Source organism: Tetrao urogallus (assembly GCF_951394365.1).
Source record: "Tetrao urogallus genome assembly, chromosome: 15".
NCBI classification, from domain to species: Eukaryota; Metazoa; Chordata; class Aves; order Galliformes; family Phasianidae; genus Tetrao; species Tetrao urogallus.
In genome coordinates, this window is record NC_136828.1 from 1,470,426 (window position 1) to 1,484,938 (window position 14,513).

At 62.8% G+C, this 14,513-nt stretch overlaps 2 protein-coding genes across 2 annotated transcripts; both read right to left on the reverse strand.

The window, feature by feature from the left end:
- Positions 1-2,616: 2,616 nt before the first annotated feature.
- Positions 2,617-5,377, reverse strand: MCRIP2 (MAPK regulated corepressor interacting protein 2; the record flags this gene model as incomplete). Its single annotated transcript, XM_079542790.1, has 3 exons — positions 2,617-2,739; positions 3,226-3,327; positions 5,326-5,377. The coding sequence occupies 3 exons, from the start codon at positions 5,375-5,377 to the stop codon at positions 2,669-2,671; spliced, it is 225 nt and encodes a 74-aa protein (XP_079398916.1). The 3' UTR covers positions 2,617-2,668.
- Positions 5,378-8,921: 3,544 nt separating this feature from the next.
- On the reverse strand, positions 8,922-11,413 carry WFIKKN1 (WAP, follistatin/kazal, immunoglobulin, kunitz and netrin domain containing 1; the record flags this gene model as incomplete). Its single annotated transcript, XM_079542942.1, has 2 exons — positions 8,922-10,412; positions 11,174-11,413. The coding sequence occupies 2 exons, from the start codon at positions 11,411-11,413 to the stop codon at positions 8,922-8,924; spliced, it is 1,731 nt and encodes a 576-aa protein (XP_079399068.1).
- Between the last annotated feature and the right edge of the window lie 3,100 nt (positions 11,414-14,513).

Genomic DNA, 14,513 nt, shown 5'->3' on the forward strand with positions numbered 1-14,513 from the left:
ATACATAGTATATATAGAGACAGTAATTTATATATCAGCGTGTGTCTTAAATAATGTATAAATGTAAGAAAATTTTCACTGGGGAGGGGGGAGAGGATGGAGTCGTAACCTCCTGCTATGGGGAGCACAGGGCTCCGTGTGCATCAGCTGCCCGCGCACACGTGTAAATGAGTGTGTGTGTCTGCCACTTCCACCCCCATCTGTGGCCAAAAGAAAAGCCCTCGAAGCAGGGGAAGGGGTGGCTGGGTGCTGGTGGGTGCTGCAGGCTGTGCCGGAGCCTCAGGTCCCCGTGCCCCCCCACCCTGCCCCTCCTCACGCACACTGGGAAGCGGCTCTGCGGTTTCCACGCGCACGTCGAGTTGTGTTCTGTGAGGTGGTTTGCTTGTGGTTTATCAGGATGCTGTCCAATAGCTTAGATCCAGAATGGTTGCTGGGTTCATGGGGATGCACTGTGCCAGGGGGAGGGGACGCAAAACCCCCATCCCAGCCTTAATGGCATGGAGATGCAAGAAGGGAAGCTGGCACAAGCAGCATATGCTGATTGTTCCCTTGACACCAAAACCCTCGGTGCCACCGTGCCTGGCTCTGTGACAAAAGGGAACCTCAGGAGCTCCTCTTGCCCCCACTGCTCAAAAGTAGGGGCAGAGGGAGCCTGGCGCAGCCCCGCTGTGCTGGGAGAGGCTGTGCTCATGGAGCAGCGCCTGGCACAGATGAATCACAGCCCGGGGCTCCGTGTGTGGGCAGAGATGGTTGGAGGTGCAGCCTGCTGCCTCGGCACTGCTTCCGTTAGAGGTTTAAACAACAGCACTGCCCTGCAGCGTGTTCTGCAGCACAGCCCGTGCCCACTTTGCTCCCTGTCCCCCCACGCCACGCTGCCCTGGCTGTGCGCAGTGCCCACAGACAGCACCCAGGATTTATTTTCGACGTCTCCCAGCGTTTGTGTTGCTTTTCTGTTTGTTTGTTTTCTGTACGTGTCGGTTGATTCTCATCTGTCTCTAACTGGTCCCTGTGTCACCTGCGGGCAGTTGCCTCCAGCTGCTCCGTGATCAATGCAGAGCTATTTGCACTATAGTCCTACACACAATTGCACATACTAAATGAATTAATATTTATGGCAGGGGGTGCTGATTCCCTCCCTGTGATTGCATTGTCAGGTCGGGGTGTCCTTTGGGTTGGGTTTTTGTTCTGTTCCTGTAACTGAATCATCCTTTCCTGTTCCATTTTTTTTTTTTTTTTTCCCTCTGCCTAATGTTGTTTAAAAATAATGATGGTGCATCATGTTACTAAGAGTTTCCCCGGATCTTCATGGGGTTGTGTGGTTATTAGCAAGCAGCCAGCAGGGGAGCACAGCCTCTGGGACAACGACTGTGCTTTCTGCAAGCATCCCTGTGCTGTGGGGGGGGTGATGTGGGAGAGCAGCGCAAGGAAAGCAATGCTGCTTTCTCTTGGGGCCACCAGGAAGGCTGGGACCCTCTGTACAGGGCAATGGCAGGATGCAGCAGGGCTGCTGGGGCTTTGCCTTGCACAGGGGCAGCAGTGGGAAAGTAGGAGCAGGGGGGGCTGTGTGGGCTTATGGGAGGTGCAGCCCTGGGTATCACCGATCCTGCATCCTGGCAGCCCAGTGCCTCTCTTTGCTGTAGCACCAGCCCACACTGGGACTTGCTGCACTGGGGCACGGTCAGCAGGCAGCACTGCTGTTGCTACCTGTCGCGATCCCCCTCCTGCAGCACCATCTGGGAAGCCTGGGAAAGTGCTGTGGCCGCTGCGCCAGGCTGCAGTACAGTTGTTGTTCCCACCACAAGAATAAAGCTTTCCTTTTTTTCCAGTGGGTGTTTTCTGGCTTTCTTTGCATTCAGTGAGCAGCTCCCTGCCCTGCGTGGCTTGGTCTGGGAAGGGCCTGACGGGGCTCCTGCACAGGGACTCAGCCCGGACAAAACCCCTGCAGAGGCTGTCCCGCATGAAGGCTGTGCTGCAGGGCTGCTCCCGGCCCCCTCCTCCCACTTCCTTACCCCTGTGAGGACCGCAGAGACAACAGAGCTGCAGAGATAGCAGAGCCCTGCAGAAGCTCCCGGCCGCGACGCTCAGCCCCCCGGCAGCAGCACCTCCAGCTCCACGGGGCGGCTGCAGAGGGACGATCCGAACCTCTCCACCTCTGCGCCCCTCCGCCGGGCCACCAATGCTCCACCGGATCCAAACTCTCCCCGGCCGCAAGCCTCTCACCCACAGGCAGTTTCAGCGCTTTATTGTCTGTCCTGCTACAGTGACCCGCTGTCCTCCAGCGGGGAGGGGGGGGAGGGAAGGGGGCCGCCCGCACGCCCCGCAGTGTCCCGGAGCTGCAGCGGGCTCAGAACTGGCACTTAAGGAATCCCGGCCGGGGCCGCACGCAGCTCCTCCGCCCCGCACCGGGCATGGCTGTGGTCCGCTCCCGCTGTCCTCGGGGTTGGCAGAGGGGCACGGGCTGCTGTCGCCTTGAAAAAGGTGTTTAAATATCACGGTGCTCGGCGTCCGACCGGAGGTTCTTGGCTTTGTGGTTTGCTGTTGTTGTTTGCGTTTTCTTTGCTTGTTTGTTTTGTTTTGTTTTTTAATAGGTTTTTTTTTGTTGTTGTTTTGTTTCGTTTTTTAGAAAAGGAAAAAAAAAAAAAAACAGTGAAAAAGATCGCCTTCCCTTTTATGAGCAGTTCTCAATTTTGGCCAGGAATTGCTGCGCCCACCACTCCTCCAGGTCAATGGGAACAAAGTCTGAAAGAGAGGGGAGGGAGAGAAGGGAGAGCAGCTGGAGAGGAGCACAGCGTGTTCCCACCAGCACCGTCCATTTACCACCGGGAAATAAAACCCTCTGACCCCCATCCTCCCCAGCTCCCTGCCCCAGGGAATGGCTTATGGGCGTTTGCTCTTCTTGGGGACGTTCTCACTGCCCAGCCCAACACCTGGCCCCCTTTACATCCCTGCCGTGCCTTCATCCTGTGTGCCCAGGGCAGCGAAGAGCAGAACCCCACAGCAGAACCAGGGGTGCTGATACGACCCCACAGCCAGACCCCACCGCACAGTGCTGGGCCAACCCACCCAGCCCATGAGCACTGACACCCCATGTCCCACCCGCCTGGGCTCTCCAGCACAGCCCGTGGGACCCCCCCCCAATACCCACCCCCAGCTGGAGACAGCCCTGCCACGGGCTCCCCCAGCTCCTGCTCCCCCCCTCTCTCCCCCCCCACACTCCCCACTCACTTTTCAGCCGGGGGTTCGGGGTTTTCTCTACGTACTGCACAGGCCCACGGGCGCTCTCCCCCCTCTGCCCCCCGTCCAGTTGCTGCTCCACCTCCTGCCAGGCTGTGGATGGAGGGCTGTGGATGAACCCCAGGGCAGGCAGCACCCTGCAGCCCCCTCCCCCCACCTTCGTGAGCCCCTCACACCTTCGTAGATGAAGCGGACGTTCTCCTCGTGTGCAGCTGTGTAGCTCTCCTCAGGCACAGAGGTGTGTGGCAGCAGAACCTGCGGCCGTTTGCCGTTCACTCTGTTGAAGATGAGCTTCTGGACTGGGCTGGGGAAAGTGGGGATTAAGGGGAGAAGGGCAACTTGGGGGCACGCAAGGAGCATCACATCCCTGCCATCCTGTGTGCGCCACACAGCCCTTCTGTGCCACCAGCCTGGCACTGTCCGGTCATAGCCACCCCACTCCAGCAGAGGGGAAGGATGGACCAGTGGACACAGCTGTCTGCCAGGTTGCCCCCAAGGAGGCCACAACACTGGGCAGTCCCCAGCCCCTACAGCCAAGCAAAGACACGTACTTTCCAGACTCCAGCTCCGCTCTGGATAGAGGCAACAGGAAGACAGCCCAAAAATAACGGGGAAAAAAGCAGATCAGGGTGCACAATGCTCTGCCCTCCCCACGTGCCCTGCGGGCTGCCCAGCTGGGGACACAGCAGCTGTCACAGCTGCTACATGGGAACCCCACAGCTGCTGCTGCTCTGCACAGCTCTGAGGCAGTGTGCTGCAGGTGCACAGCTCTGCCCAACATGAGGGAAACTGAGGCACGGGGGTGGGACACGGGCCGGGTGCACAAGCAGTGCCTGAGCTGTGGGGTAACACGAAAGCAATGCGACGGAAGCAACAGAGGACAGCTGTGCACCAGGGGAGCAGCTCAGGGGCTGCCTCATCCCAACACCCCTCCAGGAAAGCTGCTGCCCAAAAGGCACGCGGGGCAGCGGGACGAGGTGAAACCATCGGCATGGAACAGGATCCATGTGAAGGGTCAGCACAGAGCCCCGGGCACAGCTGTGGGGCAGGAGGAGTCCGGGAGTCACACCGCTCACGGGACAAAGTCTGAGAGGCCTCAGGAGCACGGGGGGGAGGTGTGCGGGGCCAGGCAGTGACCCCCAAGCCCCCAGCCCCACGCTGCCACCACAGCTGCCCTGAGGGGGGGATGCTCCAGCTGATGTGCGAGGTGTGGGGCGGGGGAGGCATTTCTTGGTTGTTCCCTGAAGGCAGAGGAAAGGGGTCAAAGCTGCCCCTTGTCCACGGACTTTTGGGATCGGGGACAGGGAGTATCGCAGCACAGGGACACGGCCCCCTCCCCCCGCCTCCGGGACCCCCGGACTTCTTCCCTTTTGGCCCCTCGGACTGTGCATGGGGGTGGGGGTGGGCGGGGAGGGAGATACAGCGCCGAGCAGAGGGGCTCCGGGCACAGCGCAGCGATAGGGGCTGACACGGAGAGAACCCCGCGACGCGGCCCCCACCGCCGCCCCTGAACTTTTGCGGCGGTTGCACAACTCCAAGGGTGGGGGCAGGGGGGGGGGGGGGGTGCGGCCCGCGGGGAGCGCACGGACACGGGCACACGGACACATGGACGTACGGACACACGGACATACGGGGCTCCGCGCAGCCCTCGGGGCCCTGCAGGGCGCACAGCTGCGCTGCGGAACTGCGCCCGCGGGGCTCCGCACGGGGCCTGGACGGGGGGGGGGGTTGAGGGGGGGCACAGCAATACGGCCACCCCCGCCGCCCCCCTCCGGACCCCTCGGCGGACTCAGAGCGGTGGTTGCGGTGCCAGTCCCCTCCCCGGGGCCCTCCCCGGAGCCGCGCGGCCGCGGTCACCTTTCCCCAAGGTCACGGCGCGGCGCGGGGCTCACCTGGCGGGGGGCCAGACTCCGGGCTGCAGCCGGCCCCGCGGCTCGCCCACCTTGCTCTCCACCGGCTGCTGCGTAGGACCTGCAGGGGGGGTTGGGGGGGGGTTGCAGGAGTCAGGGCCGGGAGGAGCGGAGCGGAGCGTGCGCCCCGCGGTGCTGCTCCCCCCCCCCGACCCCCCCCCTCCCACCCGACACTCGGTACCTGTGCGGCGCTGCGTGGCCAGCTTGCTGGGGCCGCGCGTCAGCGTGTACATCGTGCGGCCCCTCCGGCACCGCACGGCACGGCCCCGCCGCTCCCGCCGGCCGAGTGCACCCCGCGCCCCGTGCCGGGCCTTTAACGGGCCGGGCCCGCGGCACGCCCCCGGCCTTAAAGGGACCGCGCCGCTCTCGTGGGGGAGAACGCGTGGAGGGGGAGAGAAGCGTGGGGATCGTTAACGCGTGGGATGCGGGGTTGTGGGGTTTGCGGGGCAGCCCTCTGCCCCTCGTGGGACGCGGTGTCACATGGGGTGTGTAGGACGTAGTGCGGGACAGAGGGCGCGCGGCCATGGTGACACGTGGGGCGATGTGTAGGACGGAGGAGGGCGCAGAAACGGGCTTGTGACGGGCGGGAGCTTTGCTCGAGATGAGCACGCAGGAGCCGGGTGACACGCAGAGGGCACACGAGGGACGCACAGCGCCGTGCCAGGGGGCACGGCTGGAGGTGCCGGGGCACGGCAAAGCCGGGGCGCTGCACCGCGTGTTGCGGGGCTGCGGCGGTGCCAGCATCCCTCATTCCGCTTCGGGGGACGCTCAAGGAGGCCTTCCGTTCGGGAAAGGACCGTAGCGGTCCCCGAGCGGAGGTGGCGGCGGCAACGCGCCCCGAACGGCACCGGGCGGCGCGTTGTGACCTTCGGACGGGGCGGCGCGCGGAGGTCTGCACGTGGCCGGGAATGCGGCGCCTGACGGGCAGTGCCGGCGGATCCGCGCACAGCCCCGCTCCTCCGGCTGCGGTGGGGCCGAGCTTCAGTGTGACCGTGACCCTGAGCCGTCTCCGCTCAGGTGGCCGTGCCTCAGTTTCCCCACCCGAGATGGTGGCAGGAATGCTACAAAGGGAGCGCAGAGACGCTCAGCGACAGCGCCGCTGGTGTAGTGGTATCATGCAAGATTCCCATTCTTGCGACCCGGGTTCGATTCCCGGGCGGCGCACAGCTTTTTCTTTTTTTTTTTTTTACTTTTTAAACTATATTTCCTTTCTTTTTTTATTTTTTCTTTTCCTTTTTTAATTTTTCACTTTTTATTTTCCTTTTTTTTTCTTTTTTTGAATTCATTTTAAAATTTCTATTCCTTTTTTCTTTTTTCTTTTCTTTTTAGTTTTTTTTTTTTAAAGCGAATCGCTGCTTTTTGCCCCATTCTGAGCCCCGCGCCCGGCGGCTCTCACGACGAAGAGGCGGCACCCCGGTCCTGGCGGGGCTGCGGTAATGCTGCACTGTGCCTCCGCCCCGCTCGCCCGAACAAGGGGCAGTGACAGGACGAGGGGGAATGGCTTTAAAATAAAAGAAGAGAGATTCAGATGGGATGTGAGGTGGAAATTTTTTACTCAGAGGGTGGAGAGGTGCCGGCACTGCTGCACAGAGCATCCGTGGAGGGGACATCTGTCACGGATGGGCCCTGGGCAGCCCGAGCTGGGGAGGGAACAGTGGCATGGAATCAGATGGGCTGTGAGGGCCCTTCCAACCCAAACCGTTCTGGGATTCTGCCCCTTGCTGCAAACCAGACAGCCAAATTACCTGGGTTCTCCACTTAGATACTTTTATTAAAAAAAAACAAAAATCCAAATCCACAATATTCCACTCTCGCATAGTGCCACATGGCTCCTCTGCTGCGGAACGACTGTCAGCACTGCAGCACCCACCGAATGGCAGAGCAGAGGCTGCCCTCTCACTAACAGCACATGTGCAAAGGCAGTGCTGCTCCATGGGATGCGCAGTGCAGCCCAGCACCATGCCCTGCTCCCAGACCACACCATGCCCTGCTCCCAGCCCTACATCTTGCCCTGCTCCCAGCCCAGCACCATGCCCTGCTCCCAGCCCTACATCTTGCCCTGCTCCCCTCCCGACTGCTGCACGATGTGCTCAGGCCCGAGTCGCACCCAGATGTCCATTCCAGGGATTGCAGCACCGAGCTGGAAGGGATCAGTTTCCATTGATGAAACAAAAATAAACGCGGGCTCTTAAGTGGGGAGGAATTCCTCACCAAGAAATATTGCCTTTGGAGCAGCCTGGTGCAGAAGGGCAGAAATAGCTGCCCGTGGTGAGGCACAGCCGCGTCCTTCCTCATCACCATGACAGGAGCCCCACCATAAAAGTCATCCCTGGGCTGGGGCAGAGGTTCAGTGTGCAGGCTGAGGGCCCTCTCCGTATCCCCATATTTGGGGCTGAGGATCCTGAAGCCCGCTGGGACAGGGCTGGGGGTGCCCTGTGCAATGCTGAGCTGCCATCCTCCATGGTGGTGTTGCAAGCACAGCCTTATTATGAGACATCAGAGATCCCACCTGGGAGATGCTGCTGGCAGCTGAGGCTCTGGGTGTGGGAGCATCCCCTGCCTGGGGCTGATGTGGGGCTGTTCCCCAAGCAGGGACTGTGCAATGGAAAAAGGTGGGCACAAGTGGGGAGGGATCAGCATTACAGGGCTTGCCGTGAGCCCTGCATAGGGGCTGCTTTGGCCATGTGCCCCAGGACCAGAAAAGGTGCTGTAGGCTGGGGAGCAGCACTCCTGCATCACCCCCAAAGCACTGTGGAGGAGCAGGGCACAGAGGAGAGGTTCCCCTCAGGGGCTGTGGCCCTTCTTGCTTGGCCTCTGTGCAACAGGGATGGGGAGAGGGCTGGGGGGCAGCAGGCAGCCACGGCTTGGACTGCAGCTCTGGCTTCATGTCCTGGCAGCTGTAGGCTGTGGAAGGCCACATCTCCCCTCAGAGCTGTGTGGGCTTCAATCGAGGCAGGAACCTCGAGGGAGGAGGGGGGGACATGGGGGCCTGTGAGCCTGAGCAGCCTGCCTGGAGCTGCTGGTGTCCCTGTCCGTCCATCCTTCCAACCCCACGTGCACTGCCCATCCTACACACACTGCCCACAGCATGCAGTTGAGAAGAGTCCTAAAGTGGAGGATGAGGGCAGCTCTGGGAGACAGGGCAGCACTGGGGAGCCCTGAGGATGAAGCTTCTGCCTGCACATCCGTCCATCCACCCATCCGTCTGTCCATCCATCTATCTGACCAGCCCCCCTCTCCCCCGCAGCAACCCTGCTGGTGGTCTGTGGGACGCAGTGCTGCTGCAACAGCTGGTGGAGACCAGAGAGACGGTGGGTGCTGGGCTCCAGGAGGTGCTCCTCGTGCTGGCAATGCTCCCCCACGCCTGCAGGTGCTTTCAGGCAGACACGCTGGCCAGCACCAAGAGCCTCATCTTCCACAGGCTGTGACACACCACACCTCGTGGCGAGGGGGCACAGCATGTCACGCCGTGCAGGAAAGGAGCAGTGTCACACGTGCAGTGCTGCACCCACAGCACCTGGGTGATGGCTTGGGGTCCATCATAATAAGGTGATGCTGTGGGCTTCAGTGCTGTGGGATGGGTATCACGGGGTGGGGAGGTCTGGGCAGACTCCTCTGCAACCCCACCTGGCTCTTTATTGCTGCTGTCTGGGCTGGGGGTACACGGGGTGGCAGTTACAGGGATGGAGCTGCAGAATGGTGATCGTCGCTCAGTAAAAGCTGTGGGTTCAGACGGGTCCCCCTGGGCTCTGCAGCCCGTGTCCACACGGCCCGGCCCTAATCCTGGAAGCGGTTGAGGAGGTCGCAGGTTTTCTTCTCCATCAGCTCGTAGATTTTCTTCACCCTCTTGTCGTTGGCAGCCCGCACGTAGCTGCCGGGATCCAGCGTGGCCATGCCGTCGTGCACGGCGCCCATGATGATGAGCGGCCCGTCCTCAGCCGTCATGTTGGGGCACGGGCAGCTCCAGTCCATGTCGATCAGCGTCACCTCCAGGTACTTGATATTGAAGAACTTGAGGCCCATCTTCTCGTCCTTGAGGACGTCCTCGAGGGCGAAGCGGGCGATGCCGGAGTCCTGGTCCTCCACGATCTCCATCAGCCGCCCCACGATGGCAAAGTCGCTGCGGCAGAGGCTCAGCACCATCTTGCTCTTCAGGCGGCACGCCTTGCACTGCAGGCTCTTGGGGAAGGGGCACACATCCTCGCACGTCTCCTTGCTGTCGAAGTTGTTGTTGTTGCCCTCGCAGCCGCCGTAGACGAAGGAGTGGCACTGCTTGAGGATGTAGTTGTAAGCCCAGCGCGGCTCCCAGTTCTGGCAGGGTCCCTGCACCATGGGCAGCAGGCAGGTGGGCCGGGCGCTGCCCACGCAGGCGGCGCGGCACTCCTCGTACGTCTCAAAGTGGTTCCTGTTGGCCCCGCAGCCGCCGTAGCGGAAGGTGACGCAGGAGCCCTGCTTGGCATCGAAGTGCCAGCGCACCTCCGCGGCCTCGCAGCGCCGCCGGTCCGGCTCCTTCAGGCACTCGGCGCTGGGGAAGGGCTGGGGGCTGCCGGGCCGCGGGGCCGCCCCGGGTTCACGCTTCAGCACCGACAGCGGGAAGTCGGCGCGCAGCAGCCCCGCGGCGTTGCGGGCCGTGCAGGTGTAGATGCCGGCGTCCTCGTGGCGTGCGTTGTAGATGACCAGCTGCCCGATGTTGGTGACCACCACGTTGCCGTACATCTGGTCCGGCCGCATGATGAAGTTCTCGGCGCGCTCGCTCTGCTTCTCCCAGGTGATGTCGGGCCGCGGGCGGCCGCTGACGTCGCAGCGGAAGCTGACGGTGCCACCGGCGCGGACCGACTGGTGGAAGGGGTTGCTGTACAGCGCCGGAGGAACCGGCGGCTCGGGGCCCGCTCCTGGGGTGGGCCGGGCCGTGGTCTCGCGCGGCACCGGGCTGGTGTCGGGCCAGGTGAAGATGTGCTTGCACGGCACGGTGGTGAGGCGCGTGCCACGCAGGCAGGCCTCGGCGTCCATGTAGCACTTGTTGTAGTAGGTGAGGCCGTCGGAGGCGCAGGTGAAGTTGGGCTCCTTCTCGCAGCGGTCCTTGCACTTGCAGACCGGCTGCCCGTCCCAGATGTCGCAGTCGGAGCCCTGCTGGGCGCACACGAAGCTCTCGCAGGACGGCCCGCGGCCCAGCTCCAGTGCCAGCAGGCTGCCGTCGGCAAAGCGCGCGGCCACGCAGCTGCGCAGCCCGCACACGTTGGTGCAGCACTTCTCAAAGCCCTCGCAGTCCTGGCCGGGAGGGGACGGCGGTCAGCACCCCAACACCAACCCTCATGCTAACCCCGGTGCCGATCCCAACACCAACCCTAACCCTGAACTGGATGCAGCCACACAGAGCTCCCTCCCAGCCCCCCACCATTTCCAGGCTGACTCAGCGCTCAGCTCCACCTCAGCCCTGCTGACGGGTGGGAGTGAAGAGCAGCAGTGATGGCCCCCACGGCACAGTGGTACAGGGCTCTGGGCTTCCACAGGCGCCCAGCCTGGATGTGGGCCATTCCTGCCTTTGTGGCTGTGCTGCGCTGTGGCCCGGGGGCTGTGGGCTCCAACGGGCTGAGGTCAGGCAGAACTCATTACAGCGATGAGCTGCAGAGGAGTTGCTCCCTGAAGATGGGCAGCATCGTGCTCCTGCCCAGGGAAAACTGAGTGGCCAGGGGGAGCAGCCCCAGCATGCCAGCATCCCTCAGTAACTGGGTGGGAGCATACTGGGGGTGTGTGATGGGGGTGTTCCAGCCAGGGCTGATGCCGCAGGGCCGTAAGCTGAACCTGTGCCTGCAGAGGTGCTTGAAGCACTTGGGGCACGGCGCACTCCTGGGGTGAGGCTGCAGAGAGGCTGAGTTTGCTGGGCACTGCAGCCACTGCCAGTGGGACCCCCATCCCAACGCAGCCCAGAGCACCCCTCTGCTCACCACCCCCCTCCACCCCCCCCACGGGTGCAGCACCCAAACCCATCCCAGCCATGCCCCTGACTCCCCATAGCTCTCAGCGCTCACCTGGTCTGCCTGGCACTCCCTCTCGCAGGTGCTCTGAGCGTCCACCCACAGGTTGGGGTTCAGCTGGTTGGGGCACACCCCCAGGTGCCGCATCCTGGCCTGCTGTAGGCTCAGCCCGGCGGCGGCCGCCAGCAAGGGCAGCAGCAGGAGCAGAGCCGAGCGCATGGGCTCAGCCCCACCGAGCTGCTGCCCGCCAGGACGTGACCGCGGTCCTGGGCGGTCGAAACTCCTGCGAGGCATCTGTGTGCCCCCCTCCCGCCTCGCCACCAGGCTCGGGGTTGATCACATTGGACGGAGGGAAGGAGACGGAAAGGAAAGTCGGGAGACGGAAAGGAGGAGGACGAGGTGATGTCCAGACCGCTGCGGTTCAGCACGCCGGGTGCACGCTGTCTGTCCGGAGATGCCGCCCCACACCTCGGTCCATCGCTGAGCTCTCAGGGCACCGGGCACGGCGTCGTGTCGCAGCGGCGGCTCCCGGCAGCGCCTCGGCCGCTGCGATGTCCCCGTGCCGGGGGGGCTCAGCGCATCCCTGGCACCCGCAGCCGGGCAGCGCTCGCCGTGCAGTGGCAGCGGGTCCGGGCGCTGCGTGCGTGTGGGGCAGGGTTGGAAGGGGAGGACGGGAAGGTTGTAATCTGAATCCCCTCCCTTCTCACTGATGTTTCTGGGTGTTTGGAATGGAAAAGGCGCTGACCTCAGCCTCTAACCCCGTCTGAGCCGATCGGCTGGACAAACACAGGGGGGAGATCAAAGGCAGAATGCGGAAAGTCTCCAAAGGGAGAGAGTGAAAGGAGGGGAAAAAAATGCCCGGCCCATGGAGCCGAATTCCTGCAGGATGAGAAAACAGCCAGAGCCTGTTGCCCGCCCCGGGCCTGCGGGTGGGAGGCAGCCGCAGCCCCCGGCCCCGCAGCATCTCCAGCTGCAGCGTGGGGCGTCACGGCAGCTCCGTGGGGCCACGACCCCCATCTCAGGCCCACGTTCCCTCAGCTCCTGCCGGCCGTCCAGGGCCCCACGAGCGCCCAGGTTTGTAGCCAGCCCCCGTCCCCGCTCCAGCAAGCAAATGCCGATGATTTACAGCCCGGCTTTGAGACCTGCCGTGCACCCCGAGCGGGGGAGCGCCTGGCCGTGCCAGACCGCGGCTGGACACTGCAACCCCACCTCCGCTCGTAGAGCACCTCCGAAGCCGGCCCTAAGCTGGCAGGAGCCGGCCCCGCTCCCAGCCAGACTGCCCTAATCCCCGCTGGAGACGGACCTGGGTGCGGGGGGGGGGGGGGGGGGAGCGTTAACTCCTGCAGCGCTGCTGACCGCGGCCCCGCGCCTTTGTCCCAGCGCAGCCCGGAGCCCCAGGAGCACCGAAGTCCGCACAGCCCCGCACAACCCGGCCGCGCTCCCTCCCCTGGGTTCCCGTCCGTCTGAGCCGTGCCAGGAGCCGCTGCGCGGGCAGGGAGCCGAGCGGGGCCGGCTCGGACGGCACGAGGAGGAGCCGCAGCCCCCCAGCGGGTACACGGCGCTGCGGAGGGTCGGGATGCGGCCGGGGGAGATAAAGCGCAGTGCTGAGCCGGCCCTGAGCACGCGGGAGAGGTTACGCTGCCCTGGGACGGCGGGCAGGATGGGATTTTGCAAACAGGGACTTGGTTGCGTCAGAGCAGCCCAACCTGAGAGGTGGCACCGCGGCCTGCAGCTCAGCCCCATGCGCACAGCCCTGTGCGTGGAGAACCCCCCCGTGCCGTCCCCAAAGCGCACGCTGCAGAGTTCCCCGTCGTACATCCAGCTCCGCACCCATCCTCCGGGGCACCGGCACAGCCCCCCTCCGCCCTTAGGGCAGAAGCAGCGATCCTCCCCCATGTGATAAACCTTTTCCACGTGAAGGCGCTGTCACAGCTTCTGCCTTTCCAACACCCCCCGTTCTGCGCACTGAGGTGCAGTAAGGATGGCTCCCACCGTCATTTCCCCCACCTGAAGCCAACACAGCCGCTTCCAAGTGGGGCAGTGAGAAGGAGGAGCATGGAGAACAAAAAGCTCTCCGTGCCTCTTCCCCAGGCAGGCTTTTACCTTAGCTCAGGGCTTTCCAGGCTGCAGCCGCTATCTGATTTCCCCCCCGGCTCCCTCCCAGACTCAGCAATATTACACTTAAGCTGTTAAAACAAGCGTGGCCAGTCTGGTACGAAGTGGAAAATCTGATCCTGGGGCAGCGAGAGGGCAGGGGGAGAGGGAGGTCATGGGGAGGTGGGCTGAGAGCGGGACAGGGTGGGGGCTCACCATGGCTGGGGGGCTGCACAGCCTCACCGCCTCCCTGCGGCCATCAAAGCCGCTCCATGGGTCAGGATTCAGCAGGTCATGCCCAGCTTGGGACACAACCTCCTTCTCCTCCTCCTCCTCCTCCTCCTCCTCCCCAGCATCTCCCCCCAAAAGAGATACGACTCCTGCACCTCCTGCTTGGCAGTTCAAAACAAAAAAAGGCTTTAATTTATACAAAACAAACCCATGTATAATCAGTTGAACAACACTGACTGACTGTACAAAGGAATACAAAAATAAAAGGACAGTCCAAAAAAACCCCTCAGGAATGGTACAAGTGGTGGGGAGCAGCTACAGACTAGTGTTGACATCAGATGCAAGAACCTCTTTTCCTTTTAAATTAAAAAAACAATAACAATAAACGGCCGAACAAACACTCCGGGTCCATCTTCCCTTCTCCTTCCAGATGGGATCTTCTCGACTTACAGGAACAAAAAGAACATCAGCTTCGGGCAAAAGGAGCAGGAGGCGGCACAGGGACCGAAGCAGAACCGAGCAGAGGTGTGTGAGGGCAGGGATCCCGGGTGCCTGCAGGCAGGAGGCGGCCACGAGCGCCCCTCTCAGCGCCGGTGCGTCACCTGTCGGCTGTATGTCCCCAGCCTGCCAGGCTGCAGAGCCAGCGATTGTCTTCTGCCTTGTGTTAAGTGATGGCGAACAGGTGCCGGCCGTCTCAGACAGGTTCTGGAAATCCCTCGGACTCCGTGCCGAAATCGGCGCTGCTTTGCTCTCGAGCCAAATCAGCACTACAAAGGATTCTTCTCCTCGCCTCGGCAAGGGCTTGAATTCTCTCCTCGCTCATTTGACCCGGGCAATAAAGCGTGCCAGGGCCAAGCTCTGAACTCCCCCCCCCGGCACCAGGCTTTGTTTTGCAGGGGGCTGTGTGCACCGAGGGGCATCAGCTCGGCAGCATGGCTGCGGCTTCATCCTGCCCCGCAGTGCAAGAGGGGCCCCGAGCCGCTGGCTGCGGGACACAGCAGCACTGCTCTGCTCCACGCGGGTGGCTCCCAGCGCTCACGGCGCGGCTGTCCCAGGGAATCCATTGGCA